At 66.6% G+C, this 16,042-nt stretch overlaps 1 protein-coding gene and 1 non-coding gene across 2 annotated transcripts; both read right to left on the bottom strand.

The window, feature by feature from the left end:
- Window positions 1-200: 200 nt before the first annotated feature.
- Window positions 201-13,893, bottom strand: ELAPOR1 (endosome-lysosome associated apoptosis and autophagy regulator 1). Its single transcript, XM_064174003.1, has 22 exons — window positions 13,713-13,893; window positions 10,969-11,089; window positions 9,744-9,936; window positions 8,476-8,623; window positions 7,857-7,937; window positions 6,901-7,006; window positions 6,646-6,795; window positions 5,871-5,959; window positions 5,579-5,756; window positions 4,998-5,126; window positions 4,833-4,923; window positions 4,645-4,750; window positions 4,430-4,567; window positions 3,652-3,906; window positions 3,052-3,225; window positions 2,537-2,717; window positions 1,897-1,993; window positions 1,704-1,805; window positions 1,347-1,473; window positions 1,064-1,242; window positions 797-962; window positions 201-452 (listed from the first exon to the last, which is right to left on the bottom strand). Exons 1-22 carry the CDS (start codon window positions 13,818-13,820, stop codon window positions 381-383), a joined length of 2,991 nt encoding a protein of 996 aa, XP_064030073.1. The 5' UTR covers window positions 13,821-13,893; the 3' UTR covers window positions 201-380.
- Window positions 13,894-15,678: 1,785 nt separating this feature from the next.
- Window positions 15,679-15,926, bottom strand: LOC135191583 (small Cajal body-specific RNA 2). The gene has a single exon (XR_010308852.1). It is a non-coding gene; the product is annotated as a small Cajal body-specific RNA 2 (non-coding RNA).
- Window positions 15,927-16,042: the final 116 nt, after the last annotated feature.

The following is a 16,042-nucleotide window of genomic DNA, read 5'->3' as shown; positions in this document are numbered from 1 at the left end:
AAGGGTGGCAAGGGGGTGGCATGGAGTGACAGAGGGGTAACAGAGGGGTGACGCTGGGTGGCACAGGGTGGTATGGGTGACACGGGGGTGACACAGTGATGATGCTGGAGGTGGCACGGGACAGGGAGTGCCAGAGGGTGACATGGGGCTGCCGGGGGGGTGCCGGGGGGGTGCCGGGGGGCACACAGCCGGAGCCAGCGTACAAAGCCCACAGCTCTATTTGGCATTTCTCGGCGCTCGGCTGCGGGGGCACAGCGTGGGGACAATGTACAAAAGCTGTCACCAAGCTCCGGTCCGAAGCGGGTCCCTAAGGCCACGTTGGGGGGGGAGGGGGTGGGGAAGGGCGGGAGGGGGTGGGCACGGTGCCCCCTCCGGCCCTGTCACAGCTCCATGCCAGCGCTGCTGCTGGACGACGTCTTCAGTGGCACCGAGTCGAAACCGTCCGCGGTCCTCTGCGGGGAGCGTGGCGTCAGCGAGGGGACAGCTCCGTGCCAGCCTCTGCCCCTCCCGGGGGTCCCCCCCTGCCGTGCCACCCTCTGCCCCTTCCGGGAGCCCTCCCCTGCTGTGCCAGCCTCTGCCCCTTCTGGGAATCCTCCACCACTGTGCCACCCTCTGCCCCTTCCAGGGGTTCTCCCCTGCTGTGCCACCCTCTGCCCCTTCCGGGGGTCCTTCCTTGCTGTGCCAGCCTCTGACGCCTCTGAGTGTCGCTCCCAGGGTGGGGAAGCTGAGGCAGGGAGCGAAGGGCACCAGGCGGGTGGCATCCCTGCTGGCTGCTGCGGGGCTGTGCCCCTCTCACCTTGGCCGTGAGGGCTTTGATCTTCCCGAAGAGTGACTTCTTGGTGGCAAAGAGGAGGTCGTCCTCGGCGTCCTCGCCCTCCATGATGGCACAGCTGTCGGCCCCTGGCAGTTCGCTCTCCTTCGCCGCCGCATTCATCACCAGCTTCGAGTATTTATACTCCAACCTGGTGCCAACCGAGGGTGGCATCGACCCCACCACATCACCGCTCCTGCCTGCGTCTCTTCCCCCTCCTCCCCCGCCAAAACCCACCCTGGTGCCACCTACTTTTGGTTCTTCTTCCAGAAGTAGGCAGCGAGGGCGGCGAGGAGGACGGCGGCAGCGGTGCCAGCCGAGATGCCAACCTTGAGCCAAAAATCCACGCTGCGGCAGCTCCGCACCGTCTGGGGCGGCAAACTCTGCCCACCGCGGCACAGCCTCGGCTCCCGCCACACGTAGGTGGTCCTCTGAGGGGGTTGGGCACACAGGAAGGGGGTGAGGGGGGTGGGCGATGCCCTCTCCCCTCCGTCCTCCGACTTCACGCCAAGGCCGTGGTGGATGAGGGTGGTACCTGGGTGCCACCGAGGCAGGCGCCAAGGATGGGGCGGTAGTGGCTGGCAGAGCAGCGCGGGCAAGCCTCGCCTGTCACCCACAGGAAGTGGAAGGTGCAGCCGTCGCAGGTGCCCTCGGGGCATTTGCTGGGGGGGGGCACACAAACCAGAAGAGCTTGGCGGGGAGGGGCTCGGCTGGAGGTGCCAATCGCTCGGCGGGGCACAAGGACAGCCCCAGAGCGACCCACAGGGCACGAGCTGTGCCCTAGGTGGGCAGGAGATGGAGGTGCCACCCTGGGCGGGTTGTGCGGGGGCCGAAGGGTGGCACCTCCACAAGCTCCCCTCCCCCGAGCCACCAAGGTCCCCCCCCCACTCACCTGGGCACGCTGAGGGTGCCAGGGCCCGGGCGCAGCGGGTCGCAGCGCAGGCGGATGGCAGTGGCCCTGCCGCCGCTGCAGGGCTGGGTCACGTCGTTGGACCTGGCAAGGGGCACAGGGCACAGGGGCGGTCAGGGCAGGGCGCAGCGGGGTGCCCGCGGGGGTCGCCCCCGCCCGCGCTGCCCCCCCTCACCTGTAGAAGAAGATGATGTCGGGCAGGGTGGGGTGCCCAGGGGGGAAGAGCTCGGGGGGAGAGGTGATGCCATCCAGTGTGGCACTGGTGGTGACGCCTGAGGAGGCAGAGAGGTGTCCCCGTGCCACTGACTGCACTGTCCCGGTGGCACCGCGGTGTGCACTTGGCACTGCAGCATCCCCATGGCATAGGAATGTTCCTGCGCCTCGGGGGTGGCACAGTGGCACGGGAGTGGCACAGTGGCAGCAGTGTGCCCCCATGGTACTGGGTTGTCCCACAGGCACTGGGGTGTTTCTGTGGCACAAGGGTGTCCCCATGGCACAGGGGTGTCTGAGTGGCACCAGTGTGCCCCAAAGGCACTGAAGCATCCTCATGGCACAGAAGGTCCCCCAGTGGCACTGTCCCAGATGGCACCAAACTGTCCCCATGGCACAAGGGTGTCTCAGTGGTACCAGGTTGTCCCCATGGCACGAGGGTGCCCCAGTGACACGGACTGAGGTGTCCCCATGGCACAGAGATGTCCCAAACCAGAGTCCCCCAGTGGCACTGACCAGGGTATGCCAGCGGCACCAGGGTACCCCCATGGCACTGCTGGCTTTGGTGGCAGAGGGGACAGCAGTGCCCCCCAGGGGTGGCTCACCCAGCAGGCGGTCGGCCAGGCTGACAGGCTGCGAGGACACTGCCACCTTGTAGCCCATGACGTCGGGTGGCACCACGATGGCCTGGCACACGTAGGCTGTCACCAGGCGGGCGGCGTCCCCTTCGCCCGCGGGCAGCCGCACGTCCGTCACGTTGTCGGTGCAGGTGGCAACCTTCCTGCCCTGCGGGCACAGCGTGGGCACTGCTGGGGGCAGCTGTGGGGCTGCTGAGGGTCCTGCTCTGGGTGCTGAGGGTGATGTGGGGGCAGCTGTGGGCGCTGCTGGGCGTGCTGTGGGGGCTGCTCTGGGTGCTGTGGGGGCTGCATTGGGTGCTGTGGGCATTCTGGGTGCTGCTGAGGGTGCTGTGGGCATTCTGGGTGCTGCTGTGGGTGCTGTGGGCACTGCGGGTGCTGCTGTGGGTGCTGTGGGGGCTGCTCTGGGTGCTGCGGGCATTCTGGGTGCTGCTGTGGGTGCTGCCGCTGGTGCCGCGGGTGCCGCCGCCCTCTGCCAGGCTCACCTGGTGCCCGCAGAGGCTGATGTTGAACTGGTGGAAGTACTTGAGGCCCTTGGCAGTGAAGCTGGGGCCGCTGGCGAAGGCGGCGCCGGATGCCAGCGCCGAGAAGTCGAAGTGCAGGAGGTGCCCTGGCAGCGGCAGCGAGAAGCTGCAGTTGTTGTAGCAGAGGGAGCGCAGCTGCGGGGCACAGGCGACGCTTAGCGACAGCTGGTGGCACAGAGCGGGCACAGCCCTGGGGGGTTACCCCCTCCAGGGACAGGGCGGGAGCTGGCAGTGCCCATCAGGGACAGCCAGACGAAGGAGAGCTGTCACCCACCCAGGATGGCCAAAGGGGCTAATGTCACCTCCCTGGGGACAGCTGGGAGGGGCTGGCACCACCCGTCCAGGGCCAGATACTGTCACCCACCCAGGATGGCCAGAGGGGCTGGTGCCACCCACTTGAGACATGTTGGGTGGGCGGGGCTGGTGCCACACCTCTGGTGCCCACAGTGTCAACCATCTGGAATGGCCAGTGGGGGGGGGGGGGCACTGGCATCACCCACGAGGATATCACTCTGCCACCCACAGACCCCCCAGCCCTGGGGACACAGAGGGGTAGGTCACCTGGTTGCTGTGGGTGCCAGGGCCACAGAAGTGGCAGGTGGGGGTCCCGTCGGAGGGCTGAGCCCGCAGGTAGGTGCCAGGTGGGCAGGGCCGGCAGGTGCCTGAGGTCCGGTCCAGGGCGTTCCCGGGGGGGCAGGGGGCGCAGGACCCGGCGGGCTCGGGGGCACAGCGGCGGCAGAACGAGGCCACCCCCCCCAGCACGTTGGTGACATTGATGGAGTAGAGCTTGGCCACGTCGCTGGTGTAGCGCCGGCCCTGGCACCCACAGCCGCGGGCACCGTCACCCGCCGGGCACCACCACCCACCCGCCCCCCTCGGCACAGGCACCCACAGAAACACCCACGGCACCCACTGAACCCACAGCACCCATTGAACCCACGGCACCCACAGCAGCACCCACAGCACCCACTGAACCCACAGCAGCACCCACCAGCACCTATGGCACCCACTGAACCCACAGCAGCACCCACACCACCCATGGCACCCACTGGACTGACACAACCTGCAGCAGCACCCACAGCACCCATGGCACCCACTGGACCCACATAACCTGCAACAGCACTCATGGCACCCATGGCACCCACTAAACCCACAACACCCACAGCACCCAGAGCAGCACCCACAGCACCCATGGCACCCACTGGACCCACATAACCTGCAGCAGCACTCACAGCACCCATGGCACCTGCTGAGCCCACAGCGCCCACATCACCCACGGCACCCACTGAAGCAGAGTGCCCCGGCAGTGCCCGCGGGTGCCCGGCCGGGTGCCCCTCACCGCCTCGTGGTAGGGGGTGCGCTGGAAGGCCCAGGTGAAGCTGGTGGTCGCGTTCCTCTCCACCACGTAGGTGTAGGACTGCTTGCCCTTGGCCCCCGTCCACGTCTCCACCGGCGTGTTGGTGCGGGAGTTGATGCCCTGGGGGGGGCACGGGGTTGGTAGGACCCCCCCAGAACTGCTGCGTGTGGCCCCCCCCAGCCCCAGCCCCCACTCACCACCATGAAGTAGAGCTCGCAGCTGACGCTGCAGATGGTCTCGAAGACGAAGCTGATCCTGGCCACCTCCTTGCTCTCTGCGTCCTCCAGCACCGGGCTCGGGGGGCTGGGGGCAGCATGGGGGCACTGCCACGCTCTGCCCCCCTGCTGCCGTCCCCTCGCCACCCCAGCACCGGTGCCCACCTCACCTGAAGCCAGGGACCACCAGCGTCAGGATCATGAAGTCGTTATCGGATGCTCCTGCGCCGGTGTAGATGTAGTCCCCTGCCACCTCCCAGCCTGCGGGCACAGGGTGACAGCTCAGCAGGGTGCCCGCCTGCCCTCGCGGAGGGGCACAGTGTCTTGGTTGCTACCTGGCATCCCCTTGTACTCGAAGTTGATGCCGCTGAGGACGGTGGTCTCCATGTTGGGGGGCAGCACATTCCACCACTTGTACTCCAAGCCCAGCACCGGCTCCGTGCCCAGCGGGCAGCTGAGGCAGCCTGGGGACAGGAGGGGACAACCCTGCACCGGGGTGGCACCCACCTCTTTCCACAGGTCTGGGTGTCCCAGTCACCCCTTGGGCACAGCGATGGGCAAGTCACCCCTTGGGCACAGTGCTGTTGCCATAGGGACAGCAGGGGACAAGGCTGCGCTGAGGGGGCACCCACCTTCCCCCACAGCCCTGGGTGCCCCCCGGGGACAGCAATGGGGACATCCTGGGACTGCAGGGCCAGGGGAGGAGAACTTTGTGCCAGGGTGGCACCCACCTCTCCACAGCAGCTCTAGCTGCCTCGATCACCCTTCGGGGGCAGCAGGATCCTTCCTGGTGCCATTGGAGTAGCAGCCACAGCGACAGGAGGGGACAATCCTACGCTGGGCTGGCACACACCTCCCCCTGGCAGCTCTGGGTGCCCTGCTCACCCCCTGGGCACAGCGGCAGGGTCGTCCTTACCGGAGCCGTTGGAGTAGGAGCCGTAGGGGCAGGGCTGGCAGGCGCTGCCGTTGCCCTTGGCGAAGCCTGGGTTGCAGGGGGGGCACTTGGACTTCACCCCCGACGGGGGCAGCTTGGCCGCCTGCGGCAGCTCCTCGCTGCAGATCTTGGGCTCTGCCCACTTGAACATCAGCTGCGTCTGCCCGGGAGGCAGCGAGGGGGCTGAGCTGGGGTGGCAGGCGACATGGGCACAGCAGGGGACGACCCCGGGGTGTTTCCTCCCCCCCGCCCCCTCCCCCGGGCCGGGCTGTACCTCGCCGTGGGCATCGCAGGCGGTGTGGGTGTAGAAATAATCCTTGTCGGTGCAGGGCGGGCGAGGGCGGCAGGATGCTGAGCCAGGCTCTGCCAACCACCGGGGAGATGGCAGCTGGGTCAGCCTGGCAAAGGAACCTCCCCCGTGTCCCCGCGGGATGCCACCATGCCACTATTCCCGTCGCCGAGGGGTGGCAGAGCCTCCCTACCCCCCTCCCATCAGCTCTCCCGTCCCCAGGGGCATCCCTGCAGGGGTTGGGGTGCAAAGGGCACGCTTCGGGTGAGGGGACAGAGGGCACCTTAGCGATGATGCCACCCGCTCGATGCCAATGTTGAGTCCCCTCCTTGCACTCTCCCTTCCCCACAGCCATCCCCAGAGGGCAGAGGTTGACATGAAAAGGGGACCAGATTGCCACCTCCGAGCTGAGGGCACAGAGGGCACCTCACCAACGTCCCCAGGGGTTGCCACCAGCACCGTGCCCATGTTTATTCCACTCCTTGCCCTCTCACCACCTCTCCCTCCCCCAGGGGCATCCCTGCAGGACAGATATTGAGAGAACAAGGGGACCTGGTTGCCACCTCTGGGTGAAGGGACACAGGGCACCTCACCAATGTCCCCAGGGGATGCCACCAGCACCATGCCCCTTTTGATGCCCTTCCCTGCCCTCCCATCACCTTCCCCAGGGACATCCTTGCAGGGCAGACGTTGGGGGGGGACACGACAAGGAGACTCGGTGCCACCCCTGTGTGAGGGGCCAGGGGAGGGGACACCCTACCAGCATAGGTGCCAGGCTCGCAGGGCTGGCAGGCAGTGGCTCCTTTGCTGGAGAAGGTGTCAGCAGGGCACAGCTGGCAGGCAGAGGAGCCGGCGGCGGGGGCGAAGGTGCCAGGTTTGCAGGGGAAGCACTCGGAGGTGTAAGCCACCCCTGGGCACGGGGAGGGTGCTCAGGGGGTGGAAGCTATGGGGTTCTTGGGGGGGTTAGGGTTAGGGACACCCCCCTGGACTCCTCCCCCATCCTGCACCCACCTACCTGTGATGCCAATGTTCCTGACCAGCACTGGTTTGGGCACCTTGGCCCAGATGGAGAAGGCTGTGGTGCGCCAGTAGAGCACATTGTTACCTCTGCTGAGCTCCACCTGGGCAAGGGGGCAGGAGGGGATTGGCACACATGGGCAGAGGGGGCTGAGAGATTAGCCCCTGCCTGGCATCACCAGCCCTGAGGTGGGGGGCATTGGGTCACAGCATCCCATAATGCCAGCGTGGTGAGGCTGGGAGGGACCTCTGGAGCTCAGCCAGCCCAACCCCTGCCCAAGCAGGGCACCCACAGCAGCTTGCCCAGGGGCACAGTGCCCAGGGGGGATTGGAAGCTCTCTCTCCCTGTCCCCCCTGAGCCAGAGCCCAGAGCTGGGCCCAGCACTGCAGATGTGCCCCCCCCGGGCAGAACCTGCCCTGCTCTGCTGCCCACACTCTCCTCCGTGCCCCCCAGCACCCCACTGGCCTCCTTGGCCACCAGGGCACCTTGCTGGCTCCTGGGCAGTTGTTGCCCCCCAGCACCCCCAGGGCCTTCTCCTGGGAGCTGCTCTCCAGCAGGTCCCCCCCCAGCTGTGCTGCTCAGGAGGTTGTTCCTGCCCAGGGGCAGGCCCTGCCCTTGCCCTGGCACAGCTGCAGGAGCTTCTCCTCCCCACAGCTCTCCAGCCTGGCCTGGTCTCCCTCCATGGCAACACAGCCTGAGGGGTCTCAGCCACTCCCCCCAGCCTGGATCATCCCAAACCAGTTTGGGCTCCACTCTGTGCCCGCCACAAGATGGGGGGGGGGGGGGGATGAAGAAGCTGAACAAGACCAGACCCAGCATTGCCCTCGCTGAGGGACTGCCCCCACCTGCTGCCTGCTCTGCAGCCTCACAGAGGGGTGACACAAGGCTCCAGAGGGGCTGCCCCCAGGGACCTCCTCCCCCTCCCCATGCACCTCCTGTCACCCCCAGCTCACGCTGTGGAACTCCCAGCCCTTGTCTGTCGTCCTCATCCAGCGAGACTCCTCCACCGTGGGCTGGCACTGATCGTTCTGCACCTGGGGGGGACAGCACCAGAGACTCCCAGGCTGGCACAGCCCCTGGGCAGCACCAAGCCCAGCCCAGAGCCCTGCTCTGCAGCGTTCACATCGACCCACAGCCCCAAGCACCACATCCAAACCACCCTGGAACACAGCTGGGGGGCTCCAGCACCCCCCTGGGCAGCTCACCCCAGTCCCTGACCACTCTCCCCTGGTGTCCAATCTGAACCTCCCCAGCCTCACTGCCCCAAACCTGCAGCGTTGCTTGGGGCTGTTGTGCCCCAAGTGCAGGAGTTGGCATTTGGCCCTGGTGAGGCTCATCCCATTCCCCTTGGCACGTTGGTCGCAGCCTACCCAAGTCCCTCTGCCCTCCTTCAAACCATCACTGCCACCTTGGTGCCATCTGCAGACTCGCTGCTGACTCCCTCTCTGCCTGAGCGTGGGGGTGGGGACCTCACTGCGTCCTCAGGGACACACCCACGGCCCCTAGAACCTCTCAGTCACCCCCCCCGGCACCCCACCAGCCCCTGGCACCCTTCCAGCCCCTGGCACCTACAAAGAACTCGAAGACGATGCTGCTGTCGGGGTAGATGTACTCGAAGGAGACGGTGCCAGACTGCTTGAGGTTGACGGCGTACATCAGGGTGGCAGTGCACTCGTCGGTGTTGGAGGCCACATAATCGCCCAGGGGCTCCCACCTCGACCTGTGCCATGGGGGACACACAGCCTGGGCACCACTCTTGTGCCCAGCCCCCCCAGCAGCCAGGCCTGGGGGCAGTGGGGAACAGTCCCCGGGTGGGCGAAGCAGAGGTTGTTGGATGCGAGGTTTGGGGCCGGCACAGGGGAGCCTGGGGGTGGAGGGCTGGGGACAGCACAGGGGGCATGGCACTAGTGCCCAGGGCGAGGCTTTGCCCAGCAGCTGGTGAGAGGAGGGTGGGCAGGATGCAGCAGATGAACACTGAAGGGGCTGCTGGAAGTAGCTTACGTCTGCCAGCTGCACAAAGGCTGCGGCGCAGGGCGGCTTGGCACTGCCAGTGCTGCTGGCTGGCCAGGGGGCTTGGTGGCACAAGTGGGTGGCAGGAGGCCTTCGTGGCACAACTGGCTGCAGGAGTGGCTGGTGGCTGATGATGCTGCTGGCTGGCAAGAGGATTAGGTGGCATAAGCAGCTGGCAGGAGGGGTAGGGGCATTGAGTGGATGGGGGGAGGGTTTGGTGTCTGCTGGCAAGAAGGTTTGGTGGCACAAGTTAGGTGGCAGAAGGGCTTGGTGACAGAATTGGCTGGTGAAAGGGCTTGGTGCCACCAGCTGGCAGCAGGGGTTGGTGGCTGCTGGCACAGCTGGCTAGCAGGAAGGCTCAGTGACACAGCCAGCTGGTGGGAGGGCTTGGTGGCACAAGCAGCTGGCAGGAGAGCTTTGTAGCTGCTGGCACTGCCCCAGGGGCCACCGTGGAAAGCCAAGTAGCAGGCTCATGGCACAAAGGTGCAGGGACCCCCATGGGTGCTACCTCTCTGAGGAGGACTGGCAAGGGTATCCCAGGGGCTTGGGGGTCCTGCCACTGCAGGCAGGTGCCATGCTGCTGGGCTGTCCCCTTGCTGTCCCCTGGCATCCCCTCCCACAGAAGGGTGACAGAGGAAGCGTGGGAGAAGGAGGGAGGTGAGGCAATGTGGTGCTCTGCACACACGGAGCTGTCTCAGCACCCATCTGTGCCCAGCCCCACCATGCCAGGGCAGCTGAGTGCCCAAGTGCCCTCCTGGAGGGTGAGCAGGCAGGTCCACCCCCACCATTAACAGGAGAGAACTGTGCCAGGGGAGCACATGCCCACTCACCCCGTGCAGTTCTCCACTGCGTCCCCAAAGCCATCATCCACCTCCAGGTTGGTGGCGACGTTGGCAAAGCCGTGGGGCACTTCGTCCCACTCGTCGAAGCGGACGCCGGTGCCCAGCGAGTAGGTGCCCTCTGCACAGGGCCTGCAGGCTTGAGCCTTCATGTCCAGGAACTCCCCTGCCTTGCAGGAGAAAGCTGCAAAGGGCAGCCCGGGGTGGGCACGGGGAGGGCACATCCTGCTCCCCTCCCTGGTGCTGCTCCAGCCTCAGCATTTTCAGCTCATCAGAGGGTGCCCGGTTGGGCTTGGCACCTCCCACCCCCAGCGGTCCTGTGCAGCTCCAGGTTCCCCATCCCAAGCGTCCCTACGAAGCTCCAGGTCCCTCATCCCAAGCACCATCCCTGCCTGGCTCTGGAATCCCCCAACCCGAACATCTCTGTGCAGATCTGGGATCTCCTTATCCCAAGCATCTCTGCATAGCCCCAAGTTCCCTATCCCAAACATCCCTGTGCAGCTCTGGGATTCCCTCCATTTCCAGCATCCCTGTGCCCTTCCCAGTCCCTTGTCCTGAGCACCCCTGCATGGTGCTGGGATCCCTTATCCAAAGCATCCCTGCACAGTTCCAGGGATGAGGTAATGCTGAGCATCCCTGCATGGTGCTGGGATCCTCCATCCCGGACATCCCCACGTGGACCTGAGTCCCTCATTCCCACTACCCCTGCATGGCTGTGGAGTTGCCCAATCTGATCATCCCTCTCTAGCTCTGACATCCTCCACCCTGAGCATCTCCACACGGATCTGTCTCCCTCACCCTGAGCACCTCTGCACGGCTCTGGGATCCCCCACCCCAGCATCCCTGCACAGCCCCCCCAGACCCAGCCCCTCTGATGGGTGATTTTTGGCAGCGCCCCAGCACCAGGCAGGATGTGACCCCGCGCTGAAGCAGGCTGCTGAGCCGCAGCACTCCCCGAGCCTGGAGGGGAGGGAGTGTGTGTGGGTGTTGCACCCCCCCGGCGCATCCCGGCGAGGAGCTGCCAGCGCTGCCGGGCGCTCGCTGCCGCCGCAGACAGGTCCCTTTGAAGGCGTCGCTGCGGCGGAGCTGATGAAAAGCTTCTGCTGCTTCTTCTCCAGGCTCCTCTCCCTCCCCTCGCCCTCATTTCCTACCCCTGCCCTACCCACATCCCACCACCGCTCCTCCCGCATATTCCTCCTCCCCCCCCCGGCCTTACAGCACTCGGTGCCCCTGACGGGGTCGGGCAGGCCGGTGCAGAGTCCCGGCGTGTGTGGCACTGCCACCCTCCAGCGTGAGCCTGAGCTGTCGCACGCTGTGTACTCGTAGTGGTACTCGGACTGGGGAAGAAAAGAAAAGATACTGGGAGAGGTGCGGCCCCAAGACCCCCCCTCAGTGCTCCCCCCAGCCCCGAGAGGCTGTGTCATCCATCCCCCCCTCCCCAGACCTCATCCTCCTGCCCGGCTGCCTCTGCATTGATAGTTTTAGTTCGAGCCGTTGTGATGTCCCACAGCTCCCAGTGCCCCCCAGTATGGCCCAGTTCAGCCAGGACTGGTCTGTGCGGTGGAAGAGGATGCTTGGGGTGGGGGCTGCTGGCAGTGAGGGGTGCTCGGGGTGGGGGGCTCCGGGGGAAGGGAGATACTGGGGCAAAGGGGGGTCTGGGGGAGATGGAGAGGCTCAGGGTGGGGGAATGCTTGGGGCAAGGAGAGAGCTCAGAGTGAGGGGTGCTGAGGGTGGGGGATGCTGGGCGTGGAGGGGCAGGTGGGGCAGGAGGGTGCTTGGACGAGGGGGGTGCTGAGAGTGAGGGGTGCTGAGGGCTGGGGCATGCTCTGGGCAGGAGGGTTCTGGGGTCTCAGGGGGTGCTGGGGGCAGAGGGATGCCTGACTGGGAGAACACAGAGGATGGGGCTGTGGGCAGGGTGATCCCCCCCACCCAGGACATTCCCCAGGGCGGGCCGTGGGGGTCACCCATTCCATGTGCACATGCCCAGGACCACCCCATGCACGGAGCCGGCTCTGGCACAGTGAAGGTGACAGCACTGCCACCTCCTCCTGAGGGGCGTGCGTGCGCTGCAACCCTGCTCCCCACCAGTGCCAGGAGCAGATGGCACCGTTCCCGGTGCCGTTTGCCTTGGCGTGGCCACACGTGCCCCTCATTAAACCGGCTCAACCCGGATGTGCCGTCCTGCCACGGGCACCCACCCACTGTGGGCACCCCCCGGATGGCACCCGGAGCAGCCAGGAGGAAAGGAGAAGGGGAGGCGACAGCAGGGCACTGTGACCCCCCCCGCCGCCAGCTGCCTCCGAGCTGGGACTGGCTCAAGGCCGGTGAGGAGGAGGCGACGCCGGGGGCAGGTGAAGCCCAGTTTGGGAGGGGTTTAGTCCACCGGGCAGGGTGAAGGTTGGGTCTGGCTGCCTGGTGGGGTGGGGGTGAGGGAGTGACACTATTGCCCACCCCCACCCCTCCACTGCAGCATCTGTGGGGTGTCGGCGGCGGCCGTCGTGGCTCCGTGCTCCCGGCAGACGCCGGAGCGTGGCAGGTTGGCAGCCGAACAAGGCTTTGATGTTCCTGTCTGGGAGGGGGAAGAGGGAGATGGGAACAGGGGGGATGGAGACGGGAAAAGGGGGGGCAGAGGAGGGCGAAGGCGCTGCCTGCACCCCACCCCCCATCCCGGGTATAGGCAGCACCAAGCCCCTCCACGGCCCTGGCAGGAGGACACAGAGAAGGGTGCCCATCCCCGTGGGCAGCGTGGGGTCGCCCAGGATCATCCCAGCATTCCCGAGCACTGCTCTCGCTCCCGAGGGATTCCCCCGAGAAGTGGAGGTGGTTTCCCTCTTCCTAAACTTCTCCTCCCCCCCAACCCGATCGATGCCAACCAGCAGAGCTCCATCCACGTTGGCTCCAAACTCCCAAGAAATTGACCTAATTCAGCCCTGGGGCAGCTCCGCGGCAGGAGGAGGACCCCAGGCTGCCGCCACCACCCTGAGGGGAGGGAGAGGACCTGTCCCCCGGTATGGGGAGGGGACACACGGACACGACACACACACAGACAGAGATGGGGACAAAGAACATGACCTCCAGGGGAGTGATCCCTCCCGGGGCTGGCACCAGCTGCAGTCTATTGTTCCCCGCCCGGGCCGGCGGAACACGGAGACACAGACACAGAAACTGGATCACGGCACACGCAAATTACTGCCCCAGATGAAAGGCAGCCACGGCTTGGGGACAGCTTCGGGGGGGGGACACACACACAAACACACACCCCAGGGGACACCCCGAGAGGGGATATTTGCAAGATGCTGGGGGGAGGTCAAGCTCAGCATTGCTGTCCCTGAGGTCCCAGCCGGGGGTTTCTCCACGCAGGACACTTTGTCCCCACTTCAGGCCACCGTGTGCCGGACTGGCAGCAGCACGTGGGTGATGGGGACGTGTGTGTGTCCCCCCCAGACATCGCCACCTTGTCACCACCCCCTGTAGCTGTCAGCACAGGCCGGGGCTGGCCACATCTCCGCCTCCCCCTGGGATCAGTGACCAACAAAGACCTGGGGGACACAGACTGCAGGTGGCTCCAGGGACCAGCAGGCTGAGCTCGGTGTCCCTAAGGCCCCCCCCCCCCCCACGAGGAGCAAAGCCACCCCCTCTTTACCCCCCCCAAGTCCCTAGAGGGGATCCCCCCCGTACAGTCCGTCGGTGACAGATGCCCATAGCGACAGACCGGGAGCCTCTGGGGACTGGTTGAGCCCCCGGGGCCCCGGGGCGGGGGCCAAAGCCCCCTCCAGGCCCCAACGGACCGAACATTCCCCCCACTATAGGGACCCTCCTTCAATAGGGCCGCCCCCATCCTATGGGGACACATCCTCGGTGCTCCAGGGCTCGGTTCCGTTTACCGGGGGGGGAGCGATGTCGGTTGACGGTTCCCTCCCCGCTCTTCTTCCTCCCTTTCCCCCTCCCCGGTTCCGGTACCTCCTTGCAGACGTGCAGCCGTTCCCCGGTGAGCCCCGGCGATACGGTGACCGCCAAGCACAACATCATCACAATCCGGTCCATGGCTCCGGTACCGGTACCGGTCATGGCGCAGCGGCAGCAGCGGCGGCAGCGCTCGGCCCCGTGCGGGCACCGGCCCCGCGGCCCCGCCTCCCGTCAACGGCCCGGCCCCGCGCACGCACCTGCCGCCACCTGCCCCCGCCCCCGGCAACGGGAGCGGCATCGGGAACGTTACACCGGGAACGGCACAGAGCGTTGCCCCCTCGGGAATGTTATCCTAGGAATGGCACAGGGAACGGCACCGAGCATTGCTCCCCGGGAACGGCACCGAGCATCAGCCCCCGATTACGTTATCTCGGGAACGGCACCGAGCATCAGCGCCCGCGAACGGCACCGGGAACAGCACTGAGCATCGTTCCCCTGGAAACGCCATCCCGGGAACGGGAATGGCACCGAGAATCGTTCCTGGGGACGGTAGTGGGAACGTTATCCTGGGAACGGTATTCATCACTGCCCCCGGAATGGGAGCCTGGGAATGGCACCGAGTGTCATCCCGGGAATGATACCGGGAACGTCATGCCGGAAGCAGCATCGGGAACGTTATCCCGGGAACGGCGCTGAGCATCGCTCCTGGGAGCGGCACCGGGAATGTTATCCTCGGAGCGGCACCGGGAACAGCCCCGGGAACTGTACCAGGAACGTTATGTAGGAAGCCGCATAGGGAACGGTACCGGCAGCGGCACCGAGAATCACCCCCGGGCACGGTATCGGGAATGTCATCCCGGGAACGGCACCAGCACAGGGCATCATCTCCAGGGACGGCGAATGCACCGTGAACGGCCCCGGGCATCTCCTCTGGAAGCAGCATTGGGAATGTGTTCCCTGGAACGGCACCGGGCACCTCCCCGGGAACGATACCGGGAACGGTCCCAGGAGCGGCCCCTGAAACGTTGGGGAAAGCCTCAGCCCCGCGAACGTTATCCCGGGACTGGCACCACGGATGGACCCCGGGAACGGCACTGGCACCTGTCACCGTCCCCGGGAACGCTATCCCGGGAGTGCGTCCCTGGGAACAGCCCCGGTAGCCATAGCCCGAGAACAACAGCGGGCACTGCCCCGGGGCACCGGCACCGGACCCCCGGCTGAATATCCCCGTGGGAAGGCACCGTGCCCCGCTCCCTCCGCCGGTAACGGCCCCTCCTCCCGGCCCCCAGCAGCAGTGCCCGGTGTAGGGGGCACCGGGACGCGGTGTGTTGTGTCCCCTCCTCAGCACGGTGCCAGTCCCGGATCCCCTAGGAGGGGGACACGGGCAGCTGCGTGGGGACGCAGGGGACATGGCACTGCGGTGGCATTAGGGTGCTGGTGTGCACCGCGGGGCTGGGCACACAGCACCACGGGAACGCAGGGCACGGCCGTGGGGTGGGGACAAGTCTGTGCCCATGGCAGCAAGGGACAACACTGCGGCTACAGTGGCATGAGGAGGTGGCTGTGCCCTGTGGGTGTCTATGCCCAGGGCTGGCATGGTCTTGTGGGACACTCACACGTGGCTACGTGGCCACAGCTGCCTGGCACAGCCCAGTGTGGTGCTCATCTGCTTGGCACGGAGCTGGCACACATGGCACAGTGCTTGGAGGACTTGCACAGCCCCAGGGATGCTCATGCACACTGTAGGGCCTGGTGCCAAGCTCGGATCCACTGCAAGGCCTGGGGTGGCTGGCCCCGGTGCCACGCTCACCCCCTTGGCAGATGCTGCACCGGCCAGCCCCCGTGCCAGGCTCACAGCTGTGGCAAGTCCTGGGCTGGCTGGTGCCAGACCCACACCTGCGACGGGCCCGAGGCTGGCCGGTCCCGGTGCCAGGCTCACTCCCGCGGCAGGCCCGGTGCTGGCCGGTCCCGGTGCCAGGCTCACTCCCGCGGCACGCCCGGGGCTGGCTGCATGCCGGCGGCGGGTCAGAATCGCAGGGCGCTCACAGGCCGTGGCCTCGCCTATCTGATCGACTCATCCCGCCCGCCGCCAGCCACCGCACAGCGCCCGCGGGCTTCGCGGAGCTCTTTCTTCTCATCTCGGCTGGGTCTAGCCCGGCCGATCGAATAAGATCAACGTGTAGGGGGCTGGGGGCCGCGCCGCACACACCGCCTGGCACAGCCAGACCCACACCGCACACGCACACAGACCCACACGCACCCAGACCCGCACCGCACTCTCGGACACACGCTCGGAGCCGCTCGGACCCGCTCAGACCCGCACGCACCCGCGGCCATCCCGCCCCGGCAGCGCCCGGCCCTGCGCCGCCCTTTTATAGCGCGGC

Source organism: Pogoniulus pusillus, chromosome 39 (genome assembly GCF_015220805.1).
Source record: "Pogoniulus pusillus isolate bPogPus1 chromosome 39, bPogPus1.pri, whole genome shotgun sequence".
Taxonomy (NCBI): domain Eukaryota; kingdom Metazoa; phylum Chordata; class Aves; order Piciformes; family Lybiidae; genus Pogoniulus; species Pogoniulus pusillus.
The sequence above is the reverse complement of the archived record's forward strand: the minus strand, read 5'-3'. Positions and strand labels throughout refer to the sequence as shown.